The sequence below is a fragment of the Cercospora kikuchii genome (assembly GCF_019650295.1).
Source record: "Cercospora kikuchii DNA, contig_00002, whole genome shotgun sequence".
Taxonomy (NCBI): Eukaryota; Fungi; Ascomycota; class Dothideomycetes; order Mycosphaerellales; family Mycosphaerellaceae; genus Cercospora; species Cercospora kikuchii.
This window is the reverse complement of record NW_025408583.1, coordinates 428822-447723: the sequence shown is the minus strand read 5'-3', so window position 1 is coordinate 447723 and position 18902 is coordinate 428822. Positions and strand designations below refer to the sequence as shown.

The 18902-nt window shown below is 54.5% G+C and overlaps 2 protein-coding genes across 2 annotated transcripts; one reads left to right on the top strand and one right to left on the bottom strand.

The window, feature by feature from the left end:
* Positions 1-718: 718 nt before the first annotated feature.
* CKM354_000241700 (uncharacterized protein) lies at positions 719-4132 on the top strand (the record flags this gene model as incomplete). The annotated part of the gene is made up of 2 exons (XM_044797577.1): positions 719-801; positions 856-4132. 2 exons carry the CDS (start codon positions 719-721, stop codon positions 4130-4132), a joined length of 3360 nt encoding a protein of 1119 aa, XP_044653512.1.
* Positions 4133-11572: 7440 nt separating this feature from the next.
* On the bottom strand, positions 11573-13303 carry CKM354_000241600 (uncharacterized protein; the record flags this gene model as incomplete). Its single annotated transcript, XM_044797576.1, has 1 exon — positions 11573-13303. One exon carries the CDS (start codon positions 13301-13303, stop codon positions 11573-11575), a length of 1731 nt encoding a protein of 576 aa, XP_044653511.1.
* Between the last annotated feature and the right edge of the window lie 5599 nt (positions 13304-18902).

Genomic DNA, 18902 nt, shown 5'->3' with positions numbered 1-18902 from the left:
GGTACTTCGGAGAGGGTTTCTCCGGTTGCCGGCGTGGATGAAAGGCCGGCGACACAGTTGTAATCTTCTTCATGCGGCAGACAACGTCAGTTTGAGAGATAGCTCTCCGCTCTATGAGGCCACCATAAGTCTACGCGTATCCGAATGCGTCACACCTCATCATGCGCAGGCGGTTCTCCAGCTGTGAAACCTATCTTATAGCTTAGCCACCGCAAGCTGCAATCGGTATGGCCACCTTCGGTGACAGTAGCAGATTTGGTGCTTTCAACTACATTTCGATACTCAATGACAAGTTCATAATTTCTGCTGGAGTATGCCTCGAATAGCATACAATATCTTGCACAGCACGAACGCGTCGTAGATAGCCACGTTTTTTCGCGTCTGCAAGGGTGCCTGTTTACCATAGCAACGCTGCTAAAATAAACGAAAGTTGAAACCCTGTGACGTTCTGCGCGGCGTGGAAAGCTGCCTGCGCGTGAGCCTCAAGTTGCCCACAACCTGATGCCATCGTAAGTGCTCACACCAAACGCATCGTCGCCGCTGCGGACTGAACGACGACGCCAGACAAGACATAAGCAGGTCGCCGACACGCCGTCGAGGCATCCAGCCCGCCAACACCCTCCGATCCCCGCAGAAGCCCAGCTTTGCGCGCGACGGGGACGTGAGAGATTTACTAAGTGACTGGCTCGATGAACAAGAGGCTTTGGGAGTGAGTGACATGGTGCGCGAACGCTCTCCCAGTCGAGTCTCGTCTGGCCATCATCTGTCACCTCAGAAGCGGGACAGACAGCCCTTAGCAAAGTGAGCATCAACAGAACCCCGCCATACCGAACGACTCCAATAACATACCACCAGCATTTCCGCAAAGATGCAGTCTCCCGGCCGCGGGCGAGAGTCCGACGGCGACAAGCCTGTCAAGGGCGACGTCGAATTTGGCAAGGCGAGCCCGCTGAGAAATCCGCTTAAGAAGCCCTCCTCGAGCGTCTTCATGCCAAAGAGCCGCCCTGTCCAGACTCAACCCTTGGGCACACACAACCGCATGCCAGCGAGTGCAACCTCTACCGCACAGCCTCGTTCATTCCAGCATCCTGGACCACTCCCGGGATCAATCGCGCCCCCTCGCCAGACATCAAGTACCTTCCAGCGCCCGCAGCCACCGAACTCCACAGCAGTGCCGATGCCAACGAACAACCCGCTGCGTACGATCCCAGCACCTCCGAAGCCAACATTCTCGGCCTCAACCGCCGGCATGAACCCCTATCAGACGTACGTGCAGCCGCGGCAGGTCATTGATCTGACCAAACCAAAGCCTCGAGCCGCGCCGCAGCACATCGAGATTTCGGACGATGGCGACTCAGATGATGGCGAGCGATTCGACCCGGACGCAGAGATTCGCGCAAACGCTGGCGCATTCGGTGCACCCGATCCGTACATGTACATGGACTCGAGCAAGGCCAACGAGGATATGAAGAAGCTGCTGGAGGCAGCATTTGATGATGAGGCTGAGAAGGGCAAGACACGTCTACGATCCCGTATCAAGAAGGTTGAGAAACAGAAAGAAGAAGACAAGCAGACCTCGTCCTTGGCTGGCAAGCTTGCAGCTCTGAGTGTCAAGGAAGAGAAGACTGAAGAGAAGGATGGTGAGGAGGATGAAGAGGAAGATGGCACAGTGGATGGGCTGTCAGTCAAGCTCCTGCCACATCAGGTCGATGGTGTCTCCTGGATGATCGACAAGGAGATTGGCAAGAACAAGACGAGAGGCATTCTTCCTAGAGGTGGTATCCTCGCAGATGATATGGGTCTCGGCAAGACCGTGCAGTCTGTGACTCTGATGCTCACCAACCCTCGTCCCGCCTTGGATGCGAAGCCCGAGCACAAAGGACAGAAGCTTCCAAGCAAAGACGTCGGCAAAGGCACATTGGTGGTGGCCCCTCTTGCACTTATCAAGCAGTGGGAAGGCGAGATCAAGAGCAAAGTCAGCAAAAGCCACGCAATGAGGGTCTTGGTCCACCATGGCCCCAGTCGGACGAAGGACAGCGCGGAGTTGAAGAAGTACGATGTTGTGATAACAACATACCAAACGCTGACCTCAGAGCATGCGGGCTCAGATATGTCCAAGGATACAGGAAGACGCATCGGCTGCTTTGGCGTACACTGGTATCGTCTCATGTTGGATGAAGCACACAGCATCAAGAATCGAAGCGCCAAATCTACCCAAGCGTGCTGTGCTTTGAACGCTTGGTATAGGTGGTGTCTGACTGGTACTCCGATGCAGAATAACCTGGATGAACTGCAATCGCTCATCAAGTTCTTGCGCATTAAGCCATACTGCGAGCTGCCCCGGTGGAAGGCAGCCATTACACAGCCGATGAAGAGCGGTCGGGGTGGTCTCGCAATGCAGAGATTGAATGTCTTCCTCAAGGCATTCATGAAGCGTCGCACCAAGGACATCCTTAAGCTAGATGGCGCTCTCAACTTTGGCGGAAAGACGAACGAAGAGGGTGGCGCGATGAATGGTGGTATGCAGATTGTCAAGCGTGAAGTTCTCACAGTGGAGTGCGATTTCGATCCGGTCGAGAAGGAATACTACGACAAACTGCAGGCCCGTGCAGACAAGCGTCTCGAGCAGATGGAGAAGGCCGGATCCAATGATTACATTGGAGCTCTTGTGCTCCTCTTGCGCTTGCGACAGATGTGCGATCATCCACGATTGATCGAGATGGCCATGTACAAGGACAAGGACGCGATCACGACGGGTATGCCTGCGGCGCTGAAGTCGAAGCGCGCTGAGAACGAGATGGATGATCTGGCGGCATTGATGGGGGACATTACCATGCAGACGAAGAACTGTGACGTATGTCAGATCAAGCTGTCTGCCTCAGAGACGCGAGACGGCGCTGTGCGTTGCGGTGAGTGCGAAGATGACCTTGCAGCAATCAAGGCAGACAAGTCCAAGAAGTCGAAGTTGAAATCGAAGAAACACAAGGAGAAGCGCATCAAGAAGCGCAGCTCAGTCGATAGCGACCAAGAGACGAAGCCACAAGCGCGACGAGCGAGAGGGCGCAGAGTTATTCTCGACAGCGACGACGAGGATGACGAGGAAGGAGAGTGGATTGGCAAGGGGCCAGAGCAAAAGATCGACCTTGGCTCAGATGATGAGGACGCTGACGGCGGTGGCGAGACACTGGACACTATCGACTCTGAGCGCAGTGATGAGGACGATAGTCAAGTCAAAGACTCGCCATCACGAGCTCGCAAACTCAAGGTGGTAGACTCCGACGACGAGACCGAGGCTTCTGATGCGGACGAGGATGACGAAGATGGCACGGATGCTTCCAGCGAAGATGAAGAGGAGGAAGAATCGGACTCAGACCAGAGCGGAGTGCTTGATGGGATCGGTAGCATCGGACGGTCGACCCATGAGCCTTCTACCAAGATCCGCCAGCTGCTTCGCATTTTGCACACCGAAACACCCAAGCACAAGACCATTGTCTTCTCTCAGTTCACCAGCATGCTGGATCTGATCGAACCTCACCTCAACCACGCCGGGATCAGCTTTGTCCGCTACGACGGGAGTATGCGCCCTGACGCTCGCGAGCAATCGCTCAACTCTCTCCGCAACAACAAGAGAACCCGCGTCCTACTCTGCTCGCTCAAGTGCGGCTCCCTAGGTCTCAACCTCACGGCCGCATCTCGCGTCGTCATCGTCGAGCCATTCTGGAACCCCTTCGTTGAAGAACAAGCAATCGATCGTGTCCACCGGCTGAATCAGACTGTCGACGTCAAAGTCTTTCGACTTACTATCCGCGACAGCGTCGAAGAGAAGATCATCGAGCTGCAGGAAAAGAAGAGAGAGCTCGCCAAGGCCGCCATAGAAGGCGGCAAGGGCATGGGCAATCTCAGCATGAAGGACATCTTGGGCTTGTTCAAACACGACGCCGATGTGCAGGAACACGCCAACGACCGAGAGTACTGGCAGAAGTTTGGCGGCGATGAGGGCTTGCTTGATGGACCGAAGAACTCGCGTACTTTGTCGTCGTCTCAAGATCTTGGACCCACGAGCAGAGCTATGCCGAAGCCTCAAGCATCGAGACGTGCGCAAGAGAGTGAGATTTATGGTAGGAGGTGGTAGTTGACTGCCTGAAACTTTCTGGAAGACGTCCTTGATTTGGCTACGAGTTGATTGCATAGAGCTTCGAGGGCAAGGGAGCTGGTCTGTGGCCACGCAGTCGTCTGGATGTAGACATTGCGCTTTTCGTACTTCATGCTGATTATCAAAGTTCAAGGGGCGAGACATCGTCCCTGCTTCGTTCAAACTTCGTTCAAGTTCACCGCAAGCACGTCGAAGCAAGCTTGTGATCTACGATAAAGTTTTACTAATCGAGTAGACTGAAGACATGGTGTCTGATATGGCTAGTAGTGTTGTTAATCGTCGGCTGATATAAGATCTGCCGGTTCGATTTCGGTTGATGGCCATGCGGCCAATCTAAGCATGGCGTGAAAGCACGCATCGCGACTACAGTATCGCAGAAGGGGTTCAACCATCCTCTAGGCATCACCAACATCCAAGGAAGACCACAACAGCAGGACAAGACAAGTTGCCGTCCAAGAATTTCAAGCCCAATACCTCCTCGAACCAAGACATCTTCAAGCAACCAAACCGCAACCCACCAAACGACCGAAAATGGCACAAGCACCGCACTCAGACAAGGCAGCAGACAAACACGATTACGCAGCACCGTTACCTCTGCTCCCTCAGCAGCAAACTCCTCAGCAGGAACCCTACTTCCAAGTCTACAGCCGCTGGGATCGCGTTCCCATCGAACTCTACACGCGAACTCCACGACAAATCCTTGCTGCGATCGCTGTTGGGGTGATTTTTGCTGTTGCGGGGATTTATTTCGTGGCGACGACGTTAAGGAAATTGGATTCGGCGGAGAAAAGAAGTGAGTAGGGAGTGGTGCGAAAATTCGGACTACGGGATTGGGTGTAAGTAATGCGTTCTGCGAAGTAGAAGAACGAAGAGCGTTCATTGACTCAAAAAAAGTGGAAGGGTTGATTCACTTTGACTTGGGTTAAAGACATAGAGTCAAGGACTTTTAGAGAAGCAATCTGTCCCACGCTGTAAACCTTGTATTAAGAGAAAGACAGGAAGTCCGTACGGCGAAGATCGGAGTCGCAACAGATTTTGGGTTCCATAACACCTACATTTAACGCATTCAATACCGACGTTCTACATATGATATACAGAACGTCAGATGAGGTTCCTGGCGCATTTTACCACGTATCATCGCCACAATCTACAAGCAACTACGGCAACATGACTTACACGTACACAATCCTCGCGCGGGGAACACGGCGAGTGATTCCTGAAAAGAACGGTGTTCGCCACCAGTGTTGCAGGAGGAATTTCCTTCTGGTAGATGTATACCGTTAAATAAAAACAAGTTTTTGTCCGCGACAAGTGCTCTCCCATTTCTTGTAGAGATCTTTATATGGTGGGTGAATCCGCCAGGGGCCCTACAGATGAAGTGTGTGTTGTGAACTAGTACATCAGGTCCATGCTTGCCGTATCGCTGCTCCGCTGTCGCCCAGGCACGAACTCCACCTTACCAAATATCATCGTCAATTTGCCACGATTATGTCTCCGGCAGGGGCGACGAGCACAACGCCGCTTCAAATTCACCCAGACATTGATTCCAGCCTACCGATGCCCAGAGTCAACTTGACACGCTCATGTCTCCGACTGCAGCAACGAGCACGAAGCTAGTCCATTTTCCGCCGAGGCACTGATGGCAGCGCACTGAATATCAGAGCCAAGGTGCCAGACTTACATCTCCAGCAGCAGCGACGAGCACGAAGCTGCTCCGTCGTCGCGCAGGCGTTGGTCTCAGTCTGCTGACTATCAGAGTCAAAGTGCCAGGCTTATATCTCCAGCAGCAGCGACGAGCATGATGCCACCCCGTCGTCGTCCAGGCATTGATTTCAGTTTACTGATCATCAGAGTCAATTCGCCACGCTTGTGTCTCCGGCAGCGGAAACCAGTACGACGCTGCTTCGATCTCGCCCAGACATCAATTCCGGTGTGTCGGTTTCCAGAGTCAATATCGGCAGCGGGCAATATTGAGAAAGTCAGCACAGCGAAGAAAATTGGCGATATAGCTCAGATAATAAGACCGCCATCGCGAGATGCATTGTCGGCTCGAATCGTTCTTGGGATCATCCGTGCCTTCTGAAGAAAAGTCCAGAGTTGCATTTCGCATACTAGCTGCCTTGTGTCAACTGGCACTTTGCCCCATTCAGTAAATACCACGCCCTTGATCGCGATTCGCAACATCGTCTATAGGAGGTGTGAATCGATACGAAGAAAGAGTGGAGCAGCTCTTCACAGTGCCGTGAACACGAGTGCTAAATCATTCAGCTTATTCTTCTTCACGAGTAGCTCTGCCATTGACGTGAAGTCTTCGCCAAGCGAGCATTTCATCAAACACAAAGGATCAGCACGCCTGACGTCTGCAGCTGGCTGCGCAGCATGATGATCGAAAGAAAAATCCTCGTTATTAGCGTTCTTCCATTTTGCCGGACAACGACTGATGAAGTACAGATCCTGATCTCGTGCACCCGGAGACAAGCTTTCCGTACGGGAATAGAGGGAGAAGTACGTCCTCGTTCGATGTCTCGATGTCTTCGATTCCCGAACTTCGCTACTGACTGGCCAGGATCGGGAATAGATGCTAGCCAGCAGTTCACAAGACCATGTGAGATATGTGTCTCATCTAGGACAATGCAGGCGAGGCGGCGCGAAGAAGAGGGAAAGTCAAAGGTAAGGTCCCATTTGCCGGCTGCTGCTACTGCTGCATTCTTCACGCCTATGACGCAGCCCTACGATGTCTTGTGATATGAGAAGCGAGCAAAAAGCCATTGGACCTGTCCGCGTGACATTGTGATCATGGGAGCGCTGGTGCGATGCGGCCAAATCGCCGGTGCTACTATCGTAGTTTGTCTGTCTTGCGAAAGTACGGTACTGTTTAGCGACCAGCAGTCACCTTCAGTAGCCGATCAGTCTGTGAAAAGATCGTCATTCATCGTATAGCTGTAGCAAAAAATATGGGGAAGCGAAACCTGGAGAGACGCGTGAAGAGTGAAGTCATCACAACATTGGACGTTGGTGCTTAAGCGAAGAAGATCTGTAGACGTGGTTGGTTGATTGGCGTTCTCCATCGGAGGAGGACCTCCGCATGACATCAAATGACCAACAAGAATTCATCCGAGCCGCGGTTCTGCCTATACTTCCCAATCCTGTTACGTTGGAGCGTTCATGTAGGAACGAAGAAGGCGATCCAGACGCGCCAGTGGAGTGGTGCTTCTTCTTTCTTGGTTCCCCAGAGTCCCTTGAAGATCCAAATTGTGGGTTCATCGCAAGGATTTAGAGAACATGTGACGTCTCCAAAACTCCATTCAACTCGCGTTAAGCCGTTTCCTTCCGTGGTTCCCATTCAGCCGAAGATGAATCGTGAAGAAGCAGAAGAAGACCCTGAGGATGAGTTGGAGCGGAGGCCGACCGGTATGCCATTTTGGATCAGAGGAGTCCTCGAGACGAGCAGGGGAGGTGTGGCGGTGCAAGTTTGAAGTACCAGAGTCTCTTTAGCCGCGAGGGCGGAAGAGACAGGTCATGACTCTCGATGACTCTCGACTGACTGGCTTCCAGGTCATCAGAGCAAGACCATGATGCGAGAGAATCTTGAAAAAGATACATCAGATCGCTACACACGAAGTGATTTGCTGGCCGTGCAGATGGGTGAGCTGGGGTGCATTATCGACTCATCAGCTCCAAGCAGAGCTCCATGCCACACCGACCTACCAAACGCGACCCAAGATAGAAAGCGTTGAGATGCAAAACAACGCGTCCTAGTAGCGATGTACCGCCATCAGATCGTGATACACCTTCACATGAGGCCATCTTCGTCCTATCGGCGGCACTCTGGTTGTCATTTGACTTTGGCCGCACTTCTCATCTCATACGCGTCGTCTTCCTACAAGACAAAAGGCAAAGCACGGATGGGGTAATTAACCATTTCTGGAGAGTTTCGCCAATGTGCAGCGCAATGCAAGATGTTGTGCCGGACAGGTTGTTCCTTGTTTTTTTGGTTTGCGATTGCACATCAGGTCATCACAACGTGGTCTCAAGTGATCCTGAAGCAAGTTCTAGACAGTCAGCTCATCCGTGGCTGGACAGTCATCACTCTCACCGCTTTCCGCAAACTTGGTGATGGAGGCTCGTATGGCGCTGCACGATCGGGAAGTGGACGTCTTCGTGCTATTCGTCCCATCGCATGCCAAATACTATTCGATCCAAGGCTTTTTGGCTGAAGCAAGTCGTGAATAAGCCGTCCCGACGGGCACACGTCGCGCAACGACAGGCCAGCCTTAAACAGCCAAAGCCAAACGGTTTCCCAAATGACGGGGACGCCCATGGGGGCGGAGAAGTATAAGCTCAAACTCTGCTTCCCTTCCGCAAGTCATCTGCCAACCTGCAGCAAATGCAGCGGATTGCGGGGAAGCAGGGCCGCGGCGGCATATTTGTTGCTCGTTCGGCTCATACAACGGTGAAGTGCCGCTGGGAGCAAACAGGTCAGCTGGACATCGGCATCTGCGGTTCGTCATCTCCAATGGCGAGAGATGCTTGTTGGGCAGGAATGCGGAACAACAGGACCGCGTCCGCTTGAAGTCTCGAACTACCAACCTCTAGGATGTACGCAGGAATACGGAGGTCTGCGGCCATTAGGAGCGCATTGTAATACCAGACACATCTTGAACGTCGGTGGAAGGGGTGCGGAAGGAGAACTCGGCTGTGGATGCGGTGCCTTGCGCCAACACGGACCGTGACGGCAGTGTATGGTCGTCGCCGACAAAGACTCCCGTGATAGAGCGTGATCCGCGCACGTAGTTTGAGTATGCGATTCGAAGACCTCCGATGTGTGAGGATGACTTCGATCTCTTCAGTCCAGCACGTCTCATCAGCGACCATGACTTCGTATAATGAGGTCGGATATTGCGACCAGTGTTGCAACAACCCAGGTCGGCAAATAATCAAGGTGGCTAGAGCGTGTTCAAGAAACGTCGGACCACAAACTTCATGAGTCGCATTTCCATCGGCATGCCGAATCTTGAAACCTGGTCCTTGAACAGTGTTTCGCGAGGAGGGCATTCCAGGCACGCCATATGACCTTCCACGAGGTTATTCCATGACACGAGAGTTTGTCGTGCACATCTCCCGAAGCGCCGGACAACCAGACAGCACGGCTTTTGGGCGGTAATGCAGTGCGCACGACTCGGACAAACGGTTTTGAGTCGCCATGGATATGAGTGCATGGTTTGATCGCGGACTTGCCATGGGGTACACCTGATGGTCATCCGACCTGTCGTATGATGGATGCTTGGTTGGACTCATCACGTCCGTTATGGACATGCATGCTGAGCAGGTACCAGACCATCATCGAGATCTGTATGCTTGCAGACATCGCGTGAGTATGTTGATGTCTTCACCAAGTAACGAGATCGTCTTCGGCGAAATATGTTTTGAAACAACTCTCCACTGAGACATGTAACACCTGGTCCAATTCTTGGTTGACATTTTGCTTCTGATGTGTCGCAGCAGTAAAAGGAAGAAACAACTGTAGAGATCGAAAGATGAAGTCGAATCTTACCGTTTAGGTGCAGGAGGTTGTGTCAGCGCGTACCTGGTAGCCGCCGAAGACAACATGTGCCTGCTGCGGCAGTGTTCACTTGACCTTCGTCAGAGTGTTTTGGCGCGCGGGTACTCACCTTCTGAGCACACTTCGATACACATATCCAACTGTCGCGCGCGTGACAGGAGGTCTCTGCTTGTGCGATCGAAGATGGAGTTGGACAACAACAACATCATCTTTGACGCAGTTAGTGCTCGACCCAGCCGCCTCGTCAGGCGCGAGGATCGTGTGTATCCAGGCATCATCTTGATCTCGGTTCCTGTGTTGTGCGGTGCGTGTTGTTGTTCAGGCTTGCCGTTTTTGCCGCGGCAGTCATGAAGCCACATCACGTTCGCTCGTACCGCACGTGTCATCCAGCAGTCCAGATGCCGAGCTCTCAGCTGAGACTGAGACGTGCTACCTCGAGCGTGACCTGCTCGGTCTTGGCAGCGGCGGAGGCGATGGCGACGGCGATATACGCAGAATGGAGTAGTTCGGGTGGAAGCCGGAAGCGAAAGAAGAGAGAAAGGCCGAATTGCAAGGCAAGACCGAGAGAAGCGCGTCCAAGGAGAGGAGACGACGACGACGCGTCAAATTCGCTCACGCCAGTGGTGGCAGTGTTTTTTCTGCTTTTCGACTTGCTCGCCAAAGTCTAGAAGTCCAATTGCCAAATCGCGCATGGCGCCGAACAAGTTTCTTCACCTTCTAGCGCTCCCGCTGTGGAGGAGACACCTCTTTCACGTGCGCAAGCTGCTTCCTACCAGCTCCACTCCGCTCCGAATTCTTCCTATGGCCTCTCGCCGCAGGTGGGGAATTGGCCGTCAGAACTCAAATGGCGCGCTCGTTGGGAGGTTCGAATTGAGCCGAGGAGTGGAGTTGCTGTCCAGAAGGGCGATGGCACTGTCGCATGACTATACGCGTTCCGCTGGACGGATGTTACAGGCGCGTGAGTAATAACAAACCAGAAAGGCAGTGCGAAATGTGCGGTGATTCCGTGAGGCGGCCAGGCCGCTCGCTGTGGACCTGTTTGCAGCACAGTCGTACGCCAGAAAGGCTCGCTACCGCGGCGGGCGTGCGGTACGTAGATCTCTCGTGCTGTCAGAAGACAATGCTGGCCTATGGTGGGAGCGCGAGGTAAGAGCTCTCATGCAAGGCATGCAGAGTGCATATGTGAAGCGTTGAACAGTCAGATTAGTGTTCAGAGGCTGCAGAATAGCGGTCTGTCCATCACATGCTGCTCGTGACCGACTGCTGCCTGCCAGCTGCACATGTCGTCCATGTGTACTGCTGATGAAGAAGACCATCTGACATTGAGGGAGTGGAATGATAGACTTACACATGAAAACTCGGTAAGAGGAAATGGTGAGACACAAGTTCGCTGGACCCAGGAGTAGTTTGTCATTATGCGTGTGGAATCGACTGTGCTACAGGACGCTGCTGCCCAAACTAAGATTCCTCCCCGTAGTGGATCCCGTGCAATATCGCTTTTGAAGACCTAAAGTCCTTGACAACAACAGTAATGTTACATTGATGATGTACAGGCCGTACTCACGCCGAGCACAATGAATGTGCTTCAAGCATGCTAGTTTCCGGCTGCTTCGTAGCAAAGTGTTCGCATGCGCGGCCGTCAAGTATGTGTGAAAGTATGCCGATGCTGGTATCATCCGAATCTCGAAATCCCGAGCCCTCTTCTCGGTCCAGACCCTCTGAACGCCGTGTTCCATCCGTGAGGAAGTAGCTATGTCCAGGACACCTCGCTATGTGCCCAAAAGAAAACAAAATCCTCCATGAAACAATCGCTAGAACGCAGCAAGAAAACATGAAAACAAAAATGTGTGTGAATATCACCAGCCTTTGGCATGATATTCTCCAAGGCCAGCGTGGAAGTAATCGTTGGTGAATCTGCCCTTTGGTCCCTGGTGGGAAAATACCGGACCAGGCTCTGGGTGCTGCTTCAGGTTCTTGACATCGTTAGAAGTATGTCTTCGCTTGAGCGCAGCCAGATTGCCAGTGCTTTTATGCTGGCGTTCCCATAGTAGGTTCTTTCGAAGAGACTCCGTAAGTTCGGTTGATAGCATGTTTCTCCGTGTTGTGCGTGGCGAAAGAGCAAGCTGTTGGTGTGTGTTGGAAGTGGTCATGATGATAGGTTTCGAGCGTGGGATATCTTGACCGCCATGCATTGGAAATTGAGCGCCAATTTCTGGGGATGTCGCAACAGAAGGTCCATTCGGCGTTGTCGTTCGAGATCGTCGGATTGCTGGGGTAGATCTTGAAGCAGCGTTCGCCAGAGCCTTTGCTCGATCGGGCTCGTGCATCAGAGTGGTCAGCAGGGAGCGACGCGAAGTCAAGTTGGGTCTTGAATCGACTCGCTGGAACAGGTCCTTCTCATTTACAGATGATGGCCCGCTCGCGTCGTCTGAGTCTTCCCAATCCGATGAATCGTCGTCGTCTTCGATGGCGCTCTCGGATACGTCCTCTTCCTCGTCGTCCGACTCGAAAACGGCGCTGTGTCGGAGTGGAGCGGCTTTGGCGACTGAAACTTCCTCCTTGAAAGACGCGTGTTTCTGGCTCCCGTTGCTGTTCTGACTGCCAGGCGCTTTGAGGTTGTCAGAGAGTGTGCTGCGGCTGCCATGCATGTGGTTGTCGAACGAGCCCTCGTCTTCTCCAGAAGATGTACCGATCTGGAACATGGGCACCTTCTTCTTGGGCTGTGGTCGATACGTGGGAGATGTCTTGAGTATCGGTGTTGGCTGAGAGGCGAGGTTTGTTTGCGAGCGGTACGATGATGGCGCTCCGCCAGGCACAAAGCCACGCACAATGCTGTGTGTGCTCATTTCGGTGGATGAGCTTTCTTGTGACGATTGGGAGGATGGCGACACGTTAGACTCCTGGGTGCCAATGGTCGAGGTAGACGATTCGGGTAGAGTCGCCTGTGATTCGGAGGCGTGAGGTGCAGTGCCTCTTGAGGTTTGCGAAGATGTAAGGTCCAATGTAGAGAGGACCTGAGAGGCGTCCGTAGACGGAGACTCGCGAGCGGTGGTCGCAGGTGTGGCAATGGGCAAGTCGATGGGCTCGAGCGTACTCGTCTCAGTGATAGCGACGACGATCTTTTCGAGGACGATGGGCGTGAGGTGCTTTTCACGGCCACGTCCTGTCACGTTCTCGGTCGGGCTATCGTTGCGAGGCGCGGATGGCTGTGCCGAGTAGTTTCGCGGCGTCGTGGGCGACGAGAGTTCTAGATCGTCGGAGGAGGAGGAAGCGGAATCGAGGCTGGATGACAATGCGGGCATCGGCACTTCTCCAGCCGTCGCGGCTTTCGATTTCGCAAGGGCGGAACGGCGTGTGGGAAGCGCGACAGAGGGCTGGCGTGAGTGCGGCTGCGGTGCACAGCAGAAGGTCTCTCTGTTCCACAGTCGCCACGAGAGGTTCTCCAGGCGTTTGCCGTCCTGCATGACATGCGATGTCTTGGAAAACAAAGAATGCATTCCAAAGAGGGCCTCGACGTTGGTGGTGTCGATAGTATGCAAGGCCGCCACTTCGACCCGCAGTAGCGGGAGTTCAGGCCTGAAAGGCATTGTGGAAGGTGCGAGCGTGTCGCCGTAGGCAATGGGAGGGAGGAGGGGCGGGCGCGGCAGAGATATGTGTTGATGGTGCTGAGTGACCGAAAACGGCGGCCAGGTACGTCAGGTGGTCTTGCGGTGTGGTATTGTACATGGGCCAGAGCGACGACAACAGACGAGTGTGGCTGCGCGCGGCAGTGGTGATGATGTCGATGCAGAGGGCCGTGTCGCTGGTGATCCGGCAGTGCGCAGTCCGACAGTCGCAGTGGGTTGCGTGGAGAGGCGGTGGTGTCGAGCAGCAATGGTCGTAGAGCGAGCGTCGGCACGGCAGACAGGTGCAAGGCTGGCTAATACATACTGCACCAGCACCGTCCACGCCCGGAAGACTGGTGGACGGCTGCAGCACTGTGCAGGGACATGGGGGTGGTACTCTAGCGAGCACCACAAACTCTGCTTCCCTTCCGACAAGCCGCTACTGTTTGGCCGCCGATCTCCTCTCCCGTGTCCTGGCTGTGTCACATCTTGGAATCAAGCCTATCTGGTCTCCTACCGCCTCCGCACACCTACAGCAGTAGGCTTGCGACCCGACGGCGGTGCGAGTCGTTGCCGATATACCTTCTCCTCCTGCGATATGCCTTACGTCGCTGGTCACGCCTCCTGGCGCCAGGAGTCGCATCGCCAAACATGGCGGCGTAGTGCTCCCCGGTGCCGCGTACGAGCGGACTAGAACAACACCTCGGCAGGGCCGCATGTGCCCAAGGCCGGGCGGAAGAGGCGGTCACTCGTCACGCTCTCGTTCATCATACTCAGGGCCCTGGGCGCGGCGCGGCACGACTCAGTCAGGCTCTGTTCTCGCCCGCAGCGTGACGGTTGCATGTGTGCCACTGTTACATACCAACGAGAATACGATGCGCTGGCTGCTAAAATTGACCGGTCGCCTGTCGAGTGGCGGACAGCAGCAGAGCACTGTCAGCCGGACAGGGCGGCGTGGAAAAGCAACGTGCAACTCTCTTCTTCACTTCTCGCCGAAAAGCAGTCATCTGCCATGCAAGCGTCAGCCTTTGCAGCGGCCCTGAGAGCCGGGGCATCCTCATCCTGGCAGACGCCGGCCCTCTGCTCGGCGGCACGTGGCCGATGTGAGGCGCAATCGCAATTCTTGGTCAATAACCGCCGGATTTCCGCACTGAGAACACTCTGTGGCGCACCGTGCTCTCGTGTCGAGGCCTCCTTCAATATCGTACCCGGTCGCAACTGCTTCACCAGCGACGTCCTCATCTTCTGGTAAGACCACCGCCCTTTTGCCGCCAGACTACCATCGAGAGGCGACCATTCCGCCCGCCCACGCGGCGCATGAAAATGCATGGCACTGGACTGGTCTCCTGTCCAACACGATGATGAGGATGACCCGTCGGACAGCGAGCATGCCCATCTGCATGGTGTGTCGATAGGGCGAACCACGTTACTTGCTTTTCCACGCGACGCACCAATTGGTTCCCTTGCTGCTCTCCTCCGCGCGACAGAACACCGACAGCGCATCAAAGCAATATGTTTCGCATATTGCTAGCCGCTTGATCGTGACCAGATCCCACGATCAAGGAAGCATTGCGTATACTACAACTTACTGACCACTGCCGCCGGAGAGATCGACGAGCAGGATGGGAGCATGTCACGCTCCGTCTCCATGCCTGATTCGACGTATGTCGTCAAATCAGACGTCTTGCGACGGGTCCTACGTGTGACCAACTTCCAGGCACAGCCACGGCACGATTGTATTCGTAGAGCGCACGGCCAGTAAGAAGCGCGTCCCCCATCGCAACAGTGCCCCCAAGAGGCGAGTGAGCAACGGCCGCAATGCTGTTCTGCGCTTGCGACGCGACCGTGGCTGCTCAGATTGTTCAGATGACTGACAACGCATCACAACATCACCCATCCGCTCTGCGCCTATATGCTCCCACGTCCTGATAGGCGCAGGAATCCTTCGCGCACCTCAGCCTGATGTCAACTCACATCCATCAGGATAAGGAGCAGATTTGGCGTGGGAAGGGGAGTTGGGATCTTGCTCGTTCGACAGCGGCGCAGTAGTGCACCGCATTCATTCCACACAAACGTCGCTATGCATCCGCGTGTTCTGGACCGTGGGTACGGTGCCGTGTGGTCTGCTTTTGTCTGGGGAAACCTGTACACGACTGCCCTCTCTGCGTACACGTCCCAAATCGGAGGCGGGTGACAAGTGTACCTGGAATGCTACGCCATTAGGAACGCTCCGCGCCTCCATCACGATCACGGCATCGAGTTGGAACCAAGGACATGCCGGACACGGCACTTCCACAGGCTGTTCTGAGCAGATGACCTCTTGTGCCAAGGATACGACATCACATGGCATGCGTGGTCTCCGCCGGGGAAACGCGCTCGCACCCCACGAGGTTCCCTGCAGAAAGAAGCAGCGCCATGTACGCCACAGCATGCCCTACAGAGGCACTTTCTGCATCTTCTTTGGAGCTATTGTTGTTTGATTGCTGCAGAGAGCCGTTCGCATCCCCTTAGTGTCACACTGTGAAATGTAATGACCTGGCTGAGGGTGTGAAGAGCCGTGGCGATGGGCCACGACACCCACGTTCGCGATGATGATGTGGCCGTTTGAGAATTCGGAGATTGTGCTTCCTTTGCATTTGCCAGCGTGCAAGCGCATCAAGGTCATGTGCTTCGTTGTTCCCGAACTCATTCGTTCCGCGTTCATCATCAATATGTCTGCCTGCCTGCGCCACAGCGTGTCAATCATGCCTCAGGCTTCGATGTCTACACGCATGAACAATTAGCGTCTTGTCAGCTCCCGAAGCCGCGGGCTGGGAATTTCCCTCCACATCCACGATCGGCAATGCTCCATTCGATCCAGGCCCTCTTGAGGGATGTGGGCGACGGATAATTACAGAATCCACGAAACAGAAGCCCTGCGGTCTCCGTTTGAGATTGACAGACCGGACTGGTTCACCACAACACATCGCAATTCCTCAATTCAGCACACTCGTTGCCTGTCGTTTCCCGACCCAGTGGGATTGATCGGTCGGTTTCTGCTTCACGCACCCGCGGCTTCTCGTTTATTCTCGTCTCCTGCTGCGACTAATGCAGAACGTCCTCCGTCCCCGAGATGCCCTGTTTCTGGCGTTGTTCTTCGTGGAAGAAAGACGTCTGCTTTCGTCCACTCACGTCCGGCTGTTGCAGCACATGCGTTGACGATCTCGCACAGGATCAAGCCAATGCGTTGCGCCACGCGGTCTGCCCGTCCTCCCACGGAATCCTTTCGAGGAGGAAGCACCGAGCACCAACGACCATCCCACCGCGCCCACCTCCGCACCTTCCCTGCTCGGCTCCTTCCAAGTCGCACGCTCTCCGACCTCTTCACACATCTCCGTTCCTCACCTGCGGCGGTTCGTGGGGTCGCGATAAGACTCCGTCAAGATCACGCCTACCGAAATTACTCTGCTCTCCCCCCGTCCGCCCTCCAGCCCGCTGCCGGTGATCTGTCACATCTCCCGGCACCCGCTTGCTGGACTAGTCGCTCGCGGGGGACTGCTGCCGGCCGTTGGGTACGCGCCGCTGGAAAGGATGGCTGCGCGTAGGGTGCCCGGATGACCTTTCCACCTCCGAGCGCTACTGTTCCTCTCCAGCTCTGTGTCTCCTAAACATCTGGGGTGACACCCGCCGCGCACCCTTCACCACAGGCGAACTGCGCGCCTTCCTGTTACGGACATGTTCGGCAAGCACCAACGTTTGTCTGCACTTCCTTTTTCGCCCACGCCGTGGGATGGTTGTGCCATGTATGTGCCTTTCCAGATTGCACCATCGAGGCGAATGAGCACGGCACTGCTCATTTGCGATTGTGTGTGTCTTGATCGCTAGCCTACGATCTGGATCAAAGTGGCTGCTAGTCTGCTGCGTGGCAGACAAGGACTCCTGCTTCCGCTAAAAGGCCTGTGTCTCGGAGGAATATGACCGCGATCGGTCAAAAACCACTTCGTGACCTGTTGCCGGGATCTTATATGCACCGTTTGTGGTGTGCTCGCTTGCTTGTCTGCTAGCGAGCGTTTGGTCTCCTAGTCCATGCTGCCCAACTACCAGCGCAGACACCACCGGCAACTCGGTCAGTGTCCTGTGACCCACAAGCGCGGTCAGGTATTGATTGCTCCGTCTCGCAGACCAGGTTGGGGGTATCGTCGTTGTGATAGCGGCACATCGCGCTGATAACTTCAATTACCAAAGTTGTGATCCGACAGGCATCGCGATCAGTCGAATGGCAGACTAACAAAACGGTTACCCATCAGGATGTCTTACACCTACACCGCTTCTCAAGCGCAGTGGAACATCATCCTTCAAGTCACGAGCCGATATGCAGTAGGCCAGCATACCGCGCGGAAGCGAGACTTCTTCAGTATTTCCAATTCACCGGCTCATCGCAAGCGCATCGGCCTTTCAACAACACAATTACCGCTGCGACCGGTACTGTCTGCGTGCACTCCTGGAGGTTCACTCCCCCAGAACAATAATCAAGGCGGATATCGCGCCTCGGTCGCCAAACGCGCACAACGCGGCGCAATCGCCAAACTTCGCCACATTACCGAATACAGGCAAGCAATGCTCGCCAACATCGTCTTTGTGGTCCCAGTAACCCGGCACGACATTCGCTAGGCACGATTGGCTCTTCTCCGCATCCATTGTAGAGGGTAATAAAGTTGGCACTTGCATCGCATATGCATCCTCGCCTGTCCGCGAACACATGCAGCTAGAGGTTTGTCACTAGGTAACAGAATTTGCAGAACAAGTTCGTACGAGAGTCAGATCTCACGTAGGAGCGACGCCGACGGCGTTTGTACAACTTCGCTTCCACTCGACGAGTCTATACCAGGGACACAAGACACAACGCGCAGAACTTCAGACGATGACAAATACAAGAGGCACTGCTCAAACGCCGATCACTCTCTCTCACATTGCATTACTACCATTGCGAGCATGAAACAAAAAGCACATCACAACGACCTCCGCATTGATGCAGCAGGTGTGTGTCTATACATACATACGTGCGGAGTACATTAGGTACGGACCTCAGTGGGCCGCGGGACGCGTATCACGGGGAACCAAACTTCTTACCCTCCCTCTCTCATATGGCTTCAGGTACGGCTGCAAAGGAAAAGCAACCACGCCCGCTCGCCACCAACTCTCGCTAATCTCCACCACCATCTGCCAGACATGTAACCTGCCGCCAGCAAGCCAATCTCGTCAATGGCACTCATCACCACCGGCTCGCCGGGTCATCTCATGCAACGCAACGTTCGTCATTAACGACCAACCACCCCCATCTGTGCTCGTGGTCGTTCTCCGCAGATCCGTACCGTGGTTGTACTGAACTCCTGTTACGATGCTTATCTGCAGGCTTTATTTCTGTTTCCGCTATTCCGCTTTCCCGCTTCTACGGATGTGAAACGATAGGTAGCCTGACGTTTCTGATACCATAGGATGCCGTTGGAGGCGTCAAATGTGAGTTCCTTGTACCATGGGGAAGGGTATTGATTCGCGTGTGGGGAAAAACGGTCGATCGGACCAGTCTTTGTAGTATTTGCAT